Source organism: Sorex araneus, chromosome 6, assembly GCF_027595985.1.
Source record: "Sorex araneus isolate mSorAra2 chromosome 6, mSorAra2.pri, whole genome shotgun sequence".
Lineage (NCBI taxonomy): Eukaryota > Metazoa > Chordata > Mammalia > Eulipotyphla > Soricidae > Sorex > Sorex araneus.
Window position 1 is genome coordinate 113,995,123 of NC_073307.1, and position 19,044 is coordinate 114,014,166.

The 19,044-nt window shown below is 41.7% G+C and overlaps 1 protein-coding gene across 1 annotated transcript in view; it reads left to right on the forward strand.

Annotated features, from left to right (window-relative positions):
• LOC101554674 (F-actin-monooxygenase MICAL2) overlaps positions 1-19,044 on the forward strand; it is a 78,769-nt gene that overhangs the window by 49,555 nt on the left and 10,170 nt on the right. Inside the window, exon 10 of the mRNA XM_055143659.1 lies at positions 18,426-18,525. Within this exon, the coding sequence (XP_054999634.1) occupies positions 18,426-18,525 (100 nt within the window). The remainder of the gene's footprint in view (positions 1-18,425; positions 18,526-19,044) is intronic.

The following is a 19,044-nucleotide window of genomic DNA, read 5'->3' on the forward strand; positions in this document are numbered from 1 at the left end:
TGCACAAACTATTTTTAAATATCCTCACATGGGGCCCTTTAAAGCTGTTGCCTCTAATTATGACGGCTTGAGATGTATCTGAGGGAAATCAAATTCTTAAAAGCTCCTGACAAATATTTCCTCAGCTCCAAATAAAAGGCTGAGAGACTGAAAATCAGCTTGGGGTGTTTTCAAAGGTACACTGGGCAGACGGAAGATGGATTCCATTCATTCCCCTTATATCCTTGGTAATTTAATTCCCCTGTTAAGTTTATGGGTCCTTTTCTCTTTGATTGTCCTTGGGTAGCTGACAGAGGCCGAGGAACGAGGGGCAGGAGACTAAGAGAGTGAAGTCAGGAAGAGGGGCCCCAAAGGCACCCAAATGGAAGATTTGCAAACAAGCATCAAAATGAATACACTCGCACTTGTAATAACATTTATGCAATAATGCTATTCCTCTGTGGTTTCATATTCTATTCAGCCCCTTTAAGAGATTGTCCTGGTGCTTAATGAATGACCAATGCTTATTAGGTTAAGTTGTATTTGAGCTGGCCTGTGCTGCTCTGGTTCAAGTGATTTAATGGGAATTATTTAATAGGTATTATTAGGATAATTAGAAAATGATCACAGTTAGGCAATAATATTGAGCTATAAAGGTTGTGAATAACCAAATTTAGAGACGGGCCTGAAAACATGAGTAGTCGGCGACAGTTATACAAGTCTTCTCTAATAATTATGTGAGCCAGCCTGAAAGGGTTTTTTGTTCCTGGGAGTTATTCATTAGGCGGGCATTGAATTAGAGGAACATGCGGGGGTGCCGGACGAAGGGCAATGATGGCTGATGAGCAAAATGAGGCTTTGATGAGCTCCTAATTGTTGTGACAACAATTCCTGCTTTCTTCTTTTCCAACAGTCAGAAATAAACTCTCCCACCCTCAGGAAGGGATTTTTATCATTTTGCTAAGGAGAAGGAAACAAAGAAAAACAAAGAGCCAACAACACACCCTCAAATGACAAGACATTGTGTTTGTAGAGTGAGGATGTGTGTGTGTGTATGTGTGTGTGTGTATGTGTGTGTGTGTGTGTGTTTTAGGAGGCATGGCGGGGGATGGGAGGTGAGAAATGGATGGTTGTCCTCGACAAAGGAAATGATTTTCTGAGTGTTCCTGGCTTACTCAGAGTAAAAGTCCAGGATTTACAAGGATCTGATTGCCCCAGGTCCCTCCCTCTGTCAGAAGACCAGGTTAATTTGTGTTGATCAAGGCTTGGTTACCTACTGGTTTGTTGATGTCAAAGTGTAGTGGTCAATGTTTTTTGCCAGGCCAGGAAATCCCTCAGTATAGAAAGAAGCCACGTTTTAGAATAAAATTATCTGGTTAGCGGCTGGAATGTGGGACAGAGGTAGACGTCGTGCATATACGAGGTCCTGATTCTTTCCCTGGCACCCACCCCACCTCCTAGTAAAGCTACGCGAGACGGCCTAGAAACCATAATTTGTACTGCTTTCCAATACCTGAAGATAGATGACATTTGATGCAAGCAGAGTATTCAGAGAAAAGGCTAATCCTCTTCTTGGGAAAGGTGTGTGGGACTTACTTGTATGAAAATTATTCATCCCTTAGTTTTAAAACTTTGGGGAGATATTACCAGCTGGTTATTTGCATTGGCCTTCTTTTCCTTTCTGCTCATTTTTTTTCTTCAGCATTTTATTTTATTTTTAAAAATTTTTTATTTCTGAATCACCATGAGGTACAGTTACAAACTTACAAACTTTTGTGTTTGCATTTCAGTCATACAATGACCATTTACTCATCCCTCCACCAGTTCCCATTCTCCTCCACCAATGTTCCCAATATTCCTCCCACTACCCACACCATATCCCACTTTTGTTTTTTAAGACCGATGGCTTCTCCTCCACAAAGATAAAGTTGGTTTACAAAGAAAGATCTGGATGCACAAGGCCACCAGTAGGTGGCAGCAGACACACATCATGGCAGGAATTTGCAATGAAAGTCGAGACAGGAAATGGGAAGTAGTTTGGCTTATACTCTGTGGTTTGCGTCCTGACCACTGCTGAGGAACAGAAGGCCTAATAATTTCCTGGATATTGTCCGTGATGTGTGCTGAGAAGAATTCGAATAGTAAAATCACTCCTGACTCTGAATCCCCATGCCTTTAATAGGGAATGGCCAGGAATAATACCCCAAAGGGGAAGAAGAAGAAATTCCCCCAAAATGCAGACTCCCAAATAGTTAAGAAAGCTAGGGGTTTGAGCTGGTTTGATACAACTCTCTAATTCCCTTACAATCAGACAAACCTCAGTTTGAGTAACAATACAATAATTACACAAGTACTTACCTCTTTCAAACATTTTTCATTTGTAAGTGAGACTAAGGGACTAGAGCAATAGCACAGCGGGTAGGGCGCTTACCTTGCACACGGCGACCTGGGTTCGATTCCTCTGTCCCTCTCAAAGAGCCTGGCAAGCTACCGAGAGTATCCCGCCCACATGGCAGAGCCTGGCAAGCTACCCATGGCGTATTCAATATGCCAAAAACAGTAACAAGTCTCACAAAGGAGACGTTACTGGTGCCCACTCGAGCAAATCAATGAACACTGGAATGACTGTGCTATGACAGTGCTATAAACGAGGCTAATGATGTCAAAATCAGAGGAGTGATATGAAGTAAAGAATAAGCAATGTTTTAATAGAACAACTAGAGTATCTGACATAGAAGATTCATTCCTCCTCTCCCCACACTCACTTTTGTTTGGAGGCCATACCCATCTGTACTCAGGGCTTATTCCTGGCTCTGCTCTCAGGGATCACTCCTGGCAGGCTCAGAGGACCGTATGGGGTGCCAGGAATTGAACCTGGGTTGGCCAAGTGCAAGGCAAGTTACTACACATGGTACTATCTCTCTAGAGCCTCCTTTCCTTTTCTTTCATATTCCTATCATAAAACACAGCTGGATGGCCAATGATATCTCAGATTAAATTTATTTGTTCATTCATTCACATTCATTTATAACAATACTCCCTGAAGGAGATCTAAGTTAGTTTCTACAAACATGTCTAAAGCATAAGTTTCACAGGTCTGTTCATAGAGAGATCTCTGTGTAGACTCATACTGTGTAGACTCACACACCAGAAAACCAATTCAGTAAAAGAAACTCAATAAAGAATGAAATACTGTGGTTCAGAAACATGCCTCTCTAACAGTCTGCCATGACTTGGGTGTAGGTTTTAGGGGGGTGAAATCTGTACCCTAATTCTCTCGCAATCCTCTATTTGTTGCCCACACACACACACTGCAGTCAGACTTCTATCATTACAGGTGACTGGCCACTATGTCCTCTGAAGTCAGCAGAGCAGGGAAAAGCTTGAAAGCCTACTGTGATTGGAGTTGTGTCTGATTGTTAGATATTAAGTGGACAAAAAATGGAAGCACATATAGTGTTATTTCATCACATGATACAATGGCAAATTGTCAGGAAGAATCACCAAGAATAACCAGTCTCCAAAGCTGGTGATTGAGCAAGCAAGGAGTTTGGGCTGGTTTGCTAAGAGTATCCAGGTGCTGAAAGTAAACAGTGACATTTAGTGCACCAGAGCAGGGACCTCATTACACACAGAACAGCAAAAACTAGCAACAGCAAGATGAGGAGCCCCAGGATGGTCAGACTGAGAGTCTAGCTCTGAAGAAGACTTGTCCCTTCCCATACATGGATTCCAATGCACATGTCCTGTAGCATTACTTTATATAAAAACAATTACCATGACAGCAGTGAGAAAAGCATTTTAGATCACAAATTCACTGTATCACTGTTCACTGTAGCACTGTCATCCCGTTCCTCATCGATTTGTTCAAGTGGGCACCAGTAACGTCTCTATTATGAGACTTGTTGTTACTGTTTTGGGCATATCGAATACACCATGGGTAGCTTGCCAGGCTCTGCCGTGCGGGCAAGATACTCTCGGTAGCTTGCCAGACTCTCCAAAGAGGGATGGAGGAATTGAACCCGGGTTGGCCATGTGCAAGGCAAACGCCCTATCCTCTGTGCTATCACTCCAGCTCAGATCACAAATTAGTAAATAAAAATGTATAGTTAAATAAAATCAAATAATCAAATTATGTCTATAGTATAATCATGTGTTATATAGTTAAGTGATCATTTTAATTAAAATCATATATCATTATTACTCATTACTAAATATAAAGCAATGGGAGGCTGGAGAGATAGTACAGAAGGCAAAGCTCTTCCTTTGCATGCAGCCAACCTAAGTTTAATCCCTGGCATCCCGTATGGTTCCCCAAGCACTTCCAGGAGTGATTCCTGAGTGCAGAACCAGGGGTAAGACCTGAGTATCACAGGGTGTGGACAAAAACTAAAAAGTAAATAAATATAAAACAATGACACTTTCTATTGTCTTGTTTTAAGTGCTTGTTATAAAGTAAGCCTTAAAATTAATTTTGCAAACCTTTAAGTTTGAAAACCATGGTAACAGTTATTTTATCTAAGATAAATCATCAAATAACTGAAAACCAAATAGTTGCTTCAGTTAGGAATATAGATCAGGGTACCTAAGAAATAGGGAGCAACAGGACGAAGGGCTGATACTAGAAAGGCAAGTCTCTGTAACTGGCATATTTTAGAATCATTGCTGAGCTCTCAAGTAAGAGGAATCACTCAGGGACTAGAAGGAGAAGAAAGATATGCTAACACATGTTCCAGTGAAGAAGCAAGCACAAGAGCAGAAATTTAGAGTTGCTTTAGGAATTTTAGAGTGTAAACCTTGAGCCTAATAAAACAGTAGGGGAGCTAACCCATGAGACTCCCACTTTAAGCTGAGTTTCTAAGCCAACCCAATTATATATCCTCTGTGAAAAAGATTGTGTCTAAGCATGTGCTCTCGGGATTCAAACAGACTAAGTTAAACTCATAGTGTATAATAATCATCATCATTATTTTTAAAAAGCTTTCAAAGGACCAGAGATGTAGCTACGTGATAGAGTGCTTGCTCTTCCTGTCAGGTCCTGGTTTTGATCTTCAGCATTGCAAAATAAATGAACACACAAACAAAGAACACCATAAAGCAAGCCACTAAGAGTGGAAAGAAGAGAAAAATCTAATTTAAATGGCCAAGAACTTCAGCTGTATTATCAAATACAGGCTATTTTATGAATTGTGTGTCTACATGTAAAGCATTTAAAGACATAGAATATTTCATTCAAAATGAGTAGGTAGAAAAATGTTATAAAAGTGAACTAAAAACACCATCCTAAATTTAGCCAACCATAATCGTAATCAAATTTAATATATGAGCTTTCTGTTATGGTGTTCTAAGAGAAGTGCATCTTCAGTTTTACATCATTTCAACCAGAAATGCTAACTTGCATTTAACCATAAGAACACAATCAAAGTAGACTATAGACCGGACGTGATGGCCACTTGTTACCTGTATTGCAAACCATAACACCCAAAAGGAGAGAGAGAGAGTAAAAGGGAAAGTGCCTGCCACAGAGGCGGGGGTGTGGCAGGAGAGATACTGTGAACATTGGTGGTGGAGAATGGACACTGGTGGAGGGATGGGTACTCGACCATTGTATGACTGAAACATAATCACGAAAGTGTGTAAGTCTGTAATTCTATCTCACGGTGTTTTATTTAAAAATTTTAAAAATTAAAAAAATTAACACAACCAATCAGTGAAATCCAAATTAAGAGACAGCTTATAAAATTATTGATTATGTGATTGTCATTAAAATGTGGGAGGGATATTTTAAAATTAGTTTAGGGTTGGAGCGGTAGTACAGTGGGTAGAGCATTTGCCTTGCACGTAGGCCGACCCGGGTTTGATTCCCAGCATCCCATATGGTCCCCCGAGCACTGCCAGGAGTAATTTCTTAGTGAAAAGCCAGGAGTAACCCCTGAGCATTGCCAGGTGTGACCCAAAAAGCAAAAAACAAAAAAATTTTAGATGAAAGGAGATTAAAGGAATATAAGTAAATATATTGCTTCATTTAGGTTTAAGATTTTTTTCAAATAAAAAGTTCAAGAAAAGTATCTGGGAGTATAGCTCAGGGGTCAGAGGTTTATGCCTTGCATGTGCAAGGACCCCGATTTGATACTCCAGCACTGAATGCACCCCCCCCCCCATGAGGCCTGAGCACTGTTCCATTCCTGGGCAGAACATTGACTCATTCCGCTCTGTTGGTAAGTGTAAATGGACCAATATAAGAGGGCCCCTGACTCCATACGCACTAGTGAGGAGGACTACCACCCTCTGTCCCCCCAAAGAAAAGGAGTTGAAGGGGAAATAATAGGCTTTTTTAAAAAAATCCAATTACTAAGTCAAGAATTTTGTAGTTAAGTGGATGGGCATGAAAAGTTTCATGCTGAGTGAAATGAGTCAGAAAGAGAGAGACAGACATAGAAAGATTGCACTCATCTATGGTATATAGAATATCAGAGTGGGAGACTATCACCCAAGAACCGTAGAAATAAGTACCAGGAGGTTGACCCCATGGCTTCGCGGCTGGCCTCACGTTCCGGGGAAAGGGCAACTCAGAGAAGCGATCACCAACTACATTGTAGTTGAAGGCCATGTGGGGGAAGGGAGTTGCGGGCTGAATGAGGGCTAGAGACTGAGCACAGCGGCCACTCAACACCTTTATTGCAAACCACAACAGCTAATTAGAGAGAGAGAACAGAAGGGAATGCCCTGCCACAGTGGCAGGGTGGGGTGGGGCGGAGATGGGAGTGGGGAGGGCGGGAGGGACGCCGGGTTTACGGGTGGTGGAGAATGGGCACTGGTGAAGGGATGGGTTCCCGAACTTTGTATGAGGGAAGTATAAGCATAAAAGTGTATAAATCTGTAACTGTACCCTCACGGTGATTCTCTAATTAAAAATAAATAAATTATAAAAAAAATCCAATTACTAAAGAATTTATAAATGAGAGTTATATTCCTTATAACTTATGGCCAAAAGGCACATGAAAAAATGCTTTTCATCACTAATCATCAGGGAGATGCAGATCAAAACAACCATGAGATACCACCTTACACCACACAGACTGGCACACATTCAAAAGAACAAAAGCAACCGCTGTTGGCATGGGGAGAAAGGGACCCTTCTACACTACTGGTGGGAGTTCCAGCTGGTTCAGTCCTTTTGGAAAACAATATGGACGCTTCTCAAAAAATTAGAAATTGAGCTCCCATTTGACCCAGCAAAACCACTGCTGGGAATATATCTCGGAGAAGCAAAAAAGTATAGTCGAAATGACATCTGCACTTTTATGTTCATTGCAGCACTGTTTACAATAGCCAGAATCTGGAAAAAACCTGAGTACCCAAGAACAGACGACTGGTTAAAGAAACTTTGGTACATCTATACAATGGAATACTATGCAGCTGTTAACTATTTAAATGTTAAGTATCATTACTGACACAATAGAAGTAAACCCTAGAATTCCAAAATCAATAGAATGAGACAGAAGAAGAAGAAATAAAGAAACAAACCAAAAATCCAAACTCAATTACCAATGGAAAAAATTTAAATATAAGAAAGATGCTTTAATCTATGATAAATGCATATGGTTTTCCATACAAGATAAAATGATATTGTGCCTCATCTTACTCTGTGTAAATAATTTATTTTATAAATATTAAAGATTTTTACATTAAAAATGAAACATGAAAAGTTAAGGAGAATTTTTTATAATCTCAGATTGAGAGTCAATACAGTTCCCTTCAATAAATTAAGGGAATGAAAAGATTAGCTGCTAATTTGGCAAATATATTACAACAGATAGAATCTTAAAAGAATTAGTTTTCCAGAAAAATATTTACAGAATTCTTACATCCAGCAAGAAACAAAGAAATGCAAAACAAGCAAGTGATATTTGAAAAATCTCACAGAAGCTGACTAAATAGCCAACAAGAATATGAAAAATCTACAGCATTAATGCTTAGATTTGCAAATTTAATGCAAATTTAAACTACAATGAGAAACTTTGGTAGGTGCTATCCCCCTAAAAAGGTACTGCTCACCTCCTAGTAGTACTTATGGGACCTTTTGGTGCTGGGGATTGAAAGAAGGGTTCTTACATGCAAAGCATGTGCTCCAGCTATATGAGCCATCTCTCCAGGCTGAGAGATCATTTTAAACTTTTAAGTTGTCAAAATTTGAAATTGATAATACTATTATTTGGCAATAATGAGGAATAAGGGGAGCTCTCAGAGGGAGTATAAACAATTGCAACTATTTGGAAAACAATTTGGCACGATGTTGTAAAACTGAACATTTGCATTTCTTGCCACTCCAGAATGTTACTCCTAAGTATATATTACAGAGGCATTCTTGAAGATAGATACGAGAATGTTCATAGCAGCAGAATTCATAATAGCAGAACAGTAAGGAACTATTGGATAACATTGGGATGTCCTTGCTCCTCCTGCAGGAAGCTAAAGGCTTATTCAGCCACTCTCACAACAGTGCAACTGAGGTATACCCAATTCCATCAAGCACTAATAATCCTATGTTGCTTTTCTCTTTCCATTACGTCATTTACATGGTTTATTTAGCAATATCCTTGTTGTATAGACACAGGAAGACAGTTGATGTTATGCTGTGTAACATGGGAGTTAATTGACTCCAAAATAATATTTACTCCTGGGCATCAATATTTACCTGACTTAAGCTTCAGTTGCCCTTAGTCCCTAGCACTCCAAGAGCAAGGTCCTGACAAGGGACTGGATGGGCCTAGGGCAAGCTATGAGCTACTCTGGCATTGAAATGGGCCAGACCAAGAGCCATAATACTTAACTATAAGTTAAGAGCATGGTCGTGGATAAACTCTTGTCATGACCTAAAAGGAAGTAACTGAATAAGGACCCTGCTGGGGTTAGGAAGACTAACCTGGCCTGAGGACTATGGTCTGGAATATATAGCGAGATGTCCCCAGGAAGAGCCAACCTTTAAGCTTAATATATATCTTACTGTGTTTATATAAAATGAAATATTATAAGAAGTAAATTTACTATGGCTGTTTCAATGGATTACTAGCTGAGGAAAGGAGAAAGCAATATACCTTGGATGGAATCCCACCCTTGAGCAGATCTCCTAGTAATCTGGAGTGCTGAACCCTCAGATGAGATTTTGTCCTTGAGTTAATCTCCTGAAGGAGAGACTTTACATCTCTTTGTTGTTATGATAATGTTCACCCCCACCTTTGTATCCCACCCTTCATGATTTCTACATAACTATGCTGTAAGGGGTACAAGGGGAGGAGACACTGAGGATGAGATGCTGGGACTAGACGTTGAGGACAAGAAGGAGAACTGAGACTTTGGAGACTTTGGGACTAAAAGGAGAAACAGATGGTGACAATGACTGGAAGCAGAGGACAATGAGACTATGAGGAGACAAGGAGGAAGATATAAAGAGGGAGAGGACTTTGAGGTCCACGAGGAGACTAGGATGATGGAACTATGATGACTGGGACTGTGACCAAAATGACAACGACGATGGCACTGTAAAGGGAGAGATCGGACTACGCCAGGGAGGAGAGAGAAATAAACCAACTACCAACCAGCCTGGGGCTGGTTCCTGTTTCGCTGATCCCCAGTCCTTTGCCCGTAGTCCCTCCACCGCCACCATGGAATGACTAAGGGGAGTGACTCTCGGCCACCGAACACTAGAGTTCCCTGCGCAGGTCCCTGCACCACCTTTTTTCTTTCTGGACATTTGTTAGGAACAACCAGGATGCCCACTGACAGGAAAACAGAGAAACTGTGGAAGAGCTCTCTGTGGCAAGTGCAACTGACAGTTATATCTGCTGTACTGGGAATGAATGAGTAACATGGATGCATTTTACAAACGTAATGTGGAATTTAAAACAAGCATACTACAGAAGCACTTCTGTAGCACATGATGCCATTTTAATAATATTAAAAGGTAAGGAAAAAATGGTTTATGGTGAATAAAAAAATAAACCAAGACAACAAATAAACAGCAAGATTTAAAAGAACAAAACAAACAAAATTTAAAAAAAGCAAAACAAAAGGTAGCATTAAAAAACTTGGGGTCAGAGAGGACAGGGGCAAAGCCTTGCATATAGTCAACACTAGTTCAATCCTCAGCACCCCAAATGGTTCCCTGAGTGAGACCAGGAATGATCTTTGATGACAGAGTCAAGAGTAAGCCCTGAGCATGGCCCAGGCATGGCCCTAAAATAATGAAGTAGATGACTAGACTTTTATGTTCTAGCTATAGCCTCTGGCTTCTAGCAGGGAAGCACAAGCTAGCTTCTAGCATCCTGAGTTTGTCAAGACAGAGTCAGACCAGCCTCTCAGGGCAGCGTTCTGGATTATCATCACCACATGCGAGGAGCCTGTGTGAGGTCCAGGCATCCAGAACTCTGAGTGACGAAGGCCTCACAAGTGATTCAAATGAAATAGGCCCCAGGGAAAACACAGGAGCTCAGAGCGGCCCAGGAGCTAGAGAAGCAGGGACGGTTTGCTCCGTGACTATGACCCTGCTAACACCCCTGTCCAGCCCCTTCATCAGGGAGCACGTGGAGGACATTGACAAAGATGCAGCCAGCATGAATGAGGATCTCTTGCAGATTCTCAGGAGGTGGGAAATCACATCTAAAGAATGAAATCATGAATCAGACAGCAAAAAATAAGACGCAACTTTGGAAAAACCACACTCTTACACACAGTTCAGAAGGATGCAGCACTACCGGTTCAAAAACCATGACTTTATGGATCAGATGGCTCGTTTATTCCATGCTGTTAATCGTTGAGGGGGGTGGGGAAATGATGACCATTAAATGTTAGTCACTCTCACATAAGTGGGGACTAAGTGTTGGCTAGCTTAGGTGATTTGAACTAAATCATGGAGAGTCATTGAAGTCTTCAGCAGGGAGTGACAAAATTTGCTTTGAGAGCACACATGGACAAAAGCAGGTCAACCTGAAATCACTCCATGAATAAAATGCTGTTTGTCCTGAGTTTTGATTTCTCTTTCATCTGAGCAAGTGGAATCCCTGCACGATGACATGAGGACACGGGAACCTACAACACTGTAGACTTAGCATGGGGAGAAATAAAACTTCGGCAGTTGGTTCATTCAGTCAGAGGCTGCTCACCTTCAGGCTGCATCATTTCAGCTATAGCCTGGTTCCCGGATATAAGAGTCACATCCCGGCCCAGGAAAGGCTTCTGACCCAACACAGCCACAGGACCAAATGGAGATGTGGTCAACTAAATACTCCGTAGGCAAGTCTTCCCAAGCAAGTGCTAAGGAGCCAGCCATAAGATGTTTTGTTTAAACAGGGTTAAAAAAAAAAGGGAGGGAATAATTTTTTAAAAGTCTATTAGACTCAACTAAAGTTGCCATATAATGATTAGCCCTTAGAGTCAAATCAAGGAGTATAGTCTAGCTGAATTTATGAGTGTGTGTGTGTGTGTGTATGTGTGTATGTGTGTGTGAGTGTGTGTTCACACATGCATACCTCTCTGTTTGGTAGTGCCAAGAATTGAACCCTGAGGCCTGCTGCGTATAAGGCACGTGCTCTACTACTAAGTTATATGATCATTCCCTCCTTGCTGAATTTTAACAGGAAATCATCCATGTAGTTTATTCAGGAATTATAGGATTAGACTGGAGAAAAGGACAACATCACAACAATGGTATTGCTTATTGAATATATACTCCATGGCAAAAGAAGTCTGCATTTTTATATATGTTAACTCATTTAATGCCCATAATGAATTATTTGGCAGGTACCTTCATCATCACCATTTTTTGTAGGAAGAGACAGTGCTGGAGGGATGTGGGGGAACTTGCCCTAGGCAATACATTTTAAGAGACAGATTAATCTCAAGCTCTTGCTCTTGGCCACTTGGTGCCACTACATCAATAGTGAAAGCAGTTCTAGACTTCAGCAAGACCCACAATGGAGCTCTCTGATGAGTGGCAGTGAGTTGATGATATTTGTGGGGCAGAGTTTCAGTGCATCGTAGAGGTTAAGAGGAAGGCAAGGCTGGGTTAGGCATATCTCATCTGTAACCAAAGCTTTGAGAAGGAAGGTTCCCTATAAATCGTGTTCCATGTTCCAAGATCAAAAATCCCCCAATGTGATTTCAACTTCCTGTCCTTTTTAAAGAGGACAGGAAGACTCTATTTTTAAAACATAAATGAATGGTGGGCTGTAAAATTGCAAATTACTTCTTTGGAAAAAAGGTTGAATGGAATGATTTGAGTCAACCTATTTGTTGACTATAATGTCCATTGAAATGTCCAGTGTGATGGCAGAGGGAATCTAGTGCACCAGCCTTTAGAAGGATGCACAGAAGTTTGAAAGGGGGACATGTCATCCTGGGGGGAAAATGTCTGGCTAGAACCAGTGGGTATAATGCAGCAAAGAGGCAGAATCTGAAAAGCAACAACAAGAAATACTCTAAAGACAGCAAAATGGTGCCTTTAAAGCTGTTTCTTTTGGATTGAGGACAAGGAAAGGGTTGTCCCAGTGCTGCGGCAGATGGTATAATGTTACATGATGAGGAAAGGAGGAGTTTTCAACTCTCTGCTTTTCTGTTTTCCCTATCAAGAAAAATGGTCTTTGATCTAGAAATGTTAAACAAATTTCTAGAAGAGGAAATTGAATCTGCGTGAGAAATGTAGGTGAGAAAAAAAAAACAAACCAGGAAGCAATGAACTCAGATTTTTAAGTTCAGGTGAAAGGATATACAGAACTGTGTCTTGAATGTGGTGAATGAACTGAATGAACCCCCACATGTACCAGAATAACTTGCAAATATAAACTCAGTCTTTTACAATTCATGAGGAATTTTAGAACCAAAGAATTAGAAATTGAGCACCTTTTCTGTTTTTCACATGGGATAGAAATGAATTTTGATGCTTACTGAAAATCTAGAAAGCATTACTAAAGAAATTACAAACATTTATAAAGAAGTCCAAAAATTATTAAGGAACCACTGGTGTTTACTGGGAGACTATAAAAACAAATGTCATTTCCTCTTGTGGGTGTAGTGACATTTGTAGTGCCAATAGACAGGACAGAAGCTGGATATCAGGAAATTATTTTATCAAAGTTTCCGGTAATGCCTCATGAGTAAGATATAGAAATGTGGGCTAGAAGACAGGGTGCATTTAGAGTCCGTAGTACAGCCTCACCCATCAACTGAGAAAGGTCCCTAATGACAAGCCAGATGGCTGTATTTATGCTCCAGTCCCATCTGACAATTTTGCTTTTCAGTATTGCAAAAAGTTACAGGATGCCTATCTGTCAATTTCACAGAAGTCCCTAATCTAGGATTTGGAAATATGTCTGGTAGATAAAATATTCATAAGATTTCCCTTTGGTATAACAAAATAAACATGATGATCTTTAACTAGATGCAAAATGTTGAATTGGGTTAAGAAAAGACCAATTACACAAATAGCAGATGAAGTCAAACTTCACTCTCTCTGATGTGGAAAGACCAGATTCATTTTCAAGGGACCAAGGGTCCAGTGATGTTGTGACTTCTTGAAAGACCTCTAACAAGGGGCTGGAGTGATAGTACAATGGGCAGAGCACTTGCTTTGCAGAGGGCCTACCAGAGCTCAATCTCTGGAACCCCATTTTGTCCCCCAATCCTGCCAGGAGTAATGGTGTGCCCCCCCCCAAAACAAGTCAACAACAATAACCAAGACCTCTCACAATCCAAGGGTACAGGCTAAAGGGGTAAGAGGTCGCCTTCGGTCTAGGCTGTTGAGAGAGGTTGCCTTCGGTCTAGGCTGTTGAGATTTTGTTTGATTCTTTTTTTTTTTTTACTTTTGGGGTCACAACCAGCAATGCACAGGGATTACTCCTGGCTCATGCACTCAGGAATTACTCCTGCCGGTGCTCGGAGGACCATATGGGGTGCTGGGAATCGAACCCGAGTTGGCCACATGCAAGGCAAATGCCCTACCCGCTGTGCTATTGATCTAGCCCCTTGTTTGATTCTTGACTGAGAGAGATGACCTATAAGATGTCCTATGAAAAACAGATGTGCACAGACTTCTTAGAACAAAATGATAAATAACCTGGAAGTTCTAACTTTGAAAGAAGAAAACTCAGTGAATCATGGTACCTTTGTTGAATGAGTATTCTTCATGTAAAATATATAGTCACATGTTCTCTAAGGGGCAGTGCTTTTGAACTCAATGAGTTGGGTAGTAGCCAACTCTCCAAAGCCAAGAGAAAGAATTATTCAGTGCTTTAAGTACATCATCCTGCTCTGAGCTACTGGCTGCTTGGAGCTCTGTCCCATGACTGTTAGAGATGACCCCTATTTGTTCTTTCATCATATATATATATATAGTATGGTTTAAAGGATTTAAGGAATGACTGTTAGCAATCCACTGAGTTTATACTATGCGCCAGGACTGATACCAGGCCATGTGCATAATCCTATTGCATCATTAGAGCAGATGAAGAAACAAACTCACAGAAACAACATACAGTGCTCTAGTCAAATCAGTGGTAGATAGAAAAGTGGATGTTTTATCCCAAGGGTGAGTTGAAAGTATATGTACTTTGCTTCTGTTGTCTGTGATCTCTGATCTATAATTTTCCTTCTGATTACTCATGCCCCAGAACGCCTTGGTTTTCTCTTTCTCTCCTGAGAAAATTAGGACTTACCTGCTGACACGGAGCTCACTGTAGCCTCCTCTTTTTTTTTTCTTCTTTTTGGGTCACACCTGGTGATGCACAGGGGTTATTCCTGGTTTTGCACTCAGGAATTACTCCTGGCGGTGCTCAGGGGACCATATGGGATGCTGGGGATCGAACCCATGTCAGCTGCATGCAAGGCAAATGCCCTACCCGCTGTGCTATCACTCCAGCCTCTGCAGCCTCCTCTTTGAGGCCTATGTTCTGTGAAAGAGATGAATAGCTTCCCTCCTGTGTTGCCAGAGCAAGTGTTGCAAGGCATCCCAGCTGGCTCTGCAAAGTTGGGTGTTCCCACTGGACTGCAGGCGCCCAGCTTCCCAAAGAGCTAGAACCATGCAGGTTCATCCCTGTGCCTCAGCATCCCTGACAGAACTTAGAAGTTGTACTCAACATATTCCTATGATTGTTTTTGTAAGAAATATAAACTAGAACCCTTCTCTCCTTCAGTCCTTCCTGTATGAAACTTGACAAACCATCCTGCTCCTCATCTCCCTTAAGTGTCCCCACAACATAAAGCACAAGAATCTTAGTTGACTTGAAGGTGCCTCAGGATGTCATCCTTCAACATTCCTAGACCTTTTTCTTCACCTCTTGTCCTTCAGCCCTTCCCAGTCTCCACCTCCACCACCCCTTGTCTTTACCCATATTGTTTTCTCTTCATGGAAGTGTACTCTCCCATCCTCATCATTTCCTCTTAAAGGGTTGCCCATCCTTCCGTGACCCACTCCTTGCGAAAGCCCAGTCTCCTGCCTTGACCAGGGAAAGCCTCCCTTCCTTGCATTCCCAGAGGGCATTTTAATCCTCTCTTCTTACGGTGACAGAGTTTTAAAAAATGTTATTGCAAATTTTATTTTCATTTTGGGGCTGTACTTGGCAGTGCACAGGCCTTGTTTCTGGCTTTGCGCTCATGAGTGACCCCGAGCTCTGCTCAGATGACCAGATCCAGTGTGGGGGAATCAAGCTGGAGCCAGCCATGTGCAAAGCAAGTAGCTCCTGTACTATCTCTCCAACCCAGTGGTGACAGTTTTTTTTTTAATGTTATATTTTATTCTAGCTCTTTAGATTCATCTAATTCCAAAAATTATCTAACAACACATTCTACAGGTACTATGTCTGCTTATCTCCAGATTTCTCGTAATACAGAATACAATTTATCATTGCACCCTCAGCATAACTTAGAGCAGTACCTGACATTTAGCTGACAAAAAGGGGTTATTGTATGAATGGATGGAAGAATTCTCCAGAAGTCATGTTCTGCATAATGGCATATTTTGCCCATTAATTAGAGTTTGAAGCATTACATATAAATCTCAGGGGCCATTTTTATTGGCCCCAGAGATCAACAGAAAGCTGGTCACGGGTCCAGGAAGAGTATATGAGGAGGAGGGAGAGAGGTTTTAGATAAGCAGTGAGGAGCACAGACTTAAAAGGAGACTCACTTGAGCCCAAGCCCAGGCCTTACTTACTGTGAGTTTATTCACTTATTGTGAGTTCGGACAAGTTACTTTGATTTTTTTTTTCTTTTTGGGTCACATCCGGCGATGCTCAGGGGTTATATTCCTGGCTTTGCACTCAGGAATCACTACTGGTGGTACTCAGGGGACCATATGGGATGCTGGAAATTGAACCCCGGTCGGCCGCGTGCAAGACAAACGCCCTACCCATTGTGCTATTGCTCCAGTCCCCTTTGATTTTTTTTTTTAACCTCTGTTTCTTGACCAATCAAATATCACGTAGTAATATGCCGGGAGCCAAAATGTCAGTATAACCTGACCTGCAATTAAGGACTCAGCCCTTTTTTGGAAAAATGCCCTTACATTAAGAAATTAACCTCTTCTCGGGAAAATGTTAGAACACATTGTGTAGTTTCTGAGCAACGCCTGAGATAACTGTCATGCGCCCCCTGTTAGGGCTTGCACCCTGTGTCACTGAAAATGTGCATGTATTGTTACTTCCCCATTTTGCCTAGTTCCTCATGTAATCAAATATAAAAAACTAGCTTGAGAGAAATAAAGGCCTTTTGCCTTTGCTTGCTTGCTTGATCAAAGCCTTCTCTTGCTCCCATTCTTTTCTCTCTCTCTTTTACCACTCATGCACCTTCTCCCGGTTACCCACGTTGACTAGTCACGTGGGATGGGACAGTAATAAGGGAACCTCCTGGTGAATTTGTTACAAGGAATAAATGAGATGCTGCATATAAGGCATAAAATGTGCACATAACTGAATAGCATTTAATTATGCTTGACATTGACTTCACTGGCTAGCCAGTGAAGAGAAAAAGGGTCCAAAAGGTTCCACAAGTTTTCTAAGGCCACATGACTATATCATGGCACCTGTCCGTAAAAATGTATTAGAAGGACCAGGAGCATTGCATTATTATCCATGGTCTCACAGCAGACTGAATACTAGAAGGTCACCTTCGGGTGCTAACTACTTCTCAAATAAATTCCTTATATATATATATATATATATATATATATATATATATATATATTGGTATCTAAACACTTAGCACAGTTAGCATCCAACCTTGAATGCCTAATAGTAGTGTCAATTTTCTTCTGGCAATCCTTCTGTATAATAAATGCCACCATTTAAGTGATAAGTGTAAAGTGTATTGAGTTACCTTTCTGCTTATGAGATTTAAAGCTAACATTGTTTTGACTTTTCTTTGTGCAATAAGCCAGAATGTCCAACCCCACTCATCTATGACTAAATGTAGTTGGAGCTGCCAGCCTTGTGCAGGGAGGCACACCAGAACTGGATAGTCAGTAGGCATTTAATTTCACTTGTATCACTTGTCTTCTCATTGATCTTCGATTTGCTCAAGTGGGCGCCAGTAACATCTCCATTTGTCCCTGTCACGTGCTAGTGTAGCCCAGTGATATCTGCTCGTTCCAGGAACAGGAAGAGCCTCAAATCATTCATTCAGGGTTTTGGTGAAGAAGTCAGACCATCTCGTTGGTGGGTGGCCATGCAGTCTTTTGACATCTCATGGAATCCAGTTGGTAACAGGCATTTGATTTAGGGGAGGAAAAAGAAGACTTAGTGGGAGATGCAATACACAAATGTAGACATTTCAGCCAGAGAGATAGTACAAGTGGGTATGGTGCTTGCTTTGCATGTAGCAGACCCAGCTTCATTCCTCAGCACCATATATGATCCCCCTGAGCCTGCCCGAGAGTGATCCCTGAGCACTGAGCCAGGAGTAAGCCATAAGCATTGCTGTGTATGACAAAAAAAAATTTTGTCATTTGTGGACTGAATCCATAGTATAGCCATAGAGTGCCTGCCCTCACATGGCAGATCTGGGTTAAATCCCCAGCACTACATATGGTACTCTGAGCACAGAGCCAGGAGTAAGTCCTGAGCACTACGTGGTGTGAGCCTAAAACCAAACATAAAACAAACCAAGTGTACCGAAGTTTCACAGAAGACTGAGGAGGAAGCTGGAGAGGTTCATTCATACTGGAAGATCACCTTTGGGTTCAAGTGTTCCTGCCCTCCATGTTCAAGAGGCCCTCCCCAGAGCGTGCTCAGGTGGGGTTTGTCATGCCTATGACCTTGAGGCATCAACAGGCTGTCTCAGGCTGCCGCCTGCTGAGACCTTTTAGTGGTAAATGTGGCCCACCAAAGCAGCTCCTGAGCAGTTTGATCATGGGGAGAGAAACGCCAATCTAACCCATTTGCTCTTGATTTCTTAAGCAGATTCAGGCACACAGGATGAAGCACAGCTTTTGCAGGAATGGTTTGAGCTGGTTCTGGAGAAGAATAAATTAACGCGCTATGAGTCGGAGCTACTGATCATGTAAGTAAGGCAATACAGATAACAATAAAGCCCCCAAGCAAAAGGGGGGCGGGAGTGGGGGGGGGGCTCTCTCTCCTAGGCCAAAGTCGCAGCATTTCTTCTCCTTGTGCATACAGAATTGTGATTGAGGCAAATTGGTATTTGATGTCTTGCATATCAAGCTGGCATTAGTGCTGCAAAGCTTCAGTTGTCTGTTCTTTCTGTGGAGTCCTGTGGTGAAAATAGATTGCAGGTAATCGGGCTATTGCTAGAGGGTATTTGGATACGGCTTTTGGATGAGTGTGTGTGTTTGTTTGTTTGTTTTACTTTTGGGGCCACACTCAGAGGTGTTCTGAGACTATCTAGATCCATGCTCGGGGTGTGCTCCTGTCAGTGATTGGTGGTGCTGGGGATCACCCTGGGGATCATACTTCTGGCTTTCGAAGTATGCACACTAGGCCTTTGAACTACCTGGCAGCATTGGGTAAAATATTATCAATCTGTCCCTGTCCAATAGGCCAGGAGCCCTCCTCTTATCAC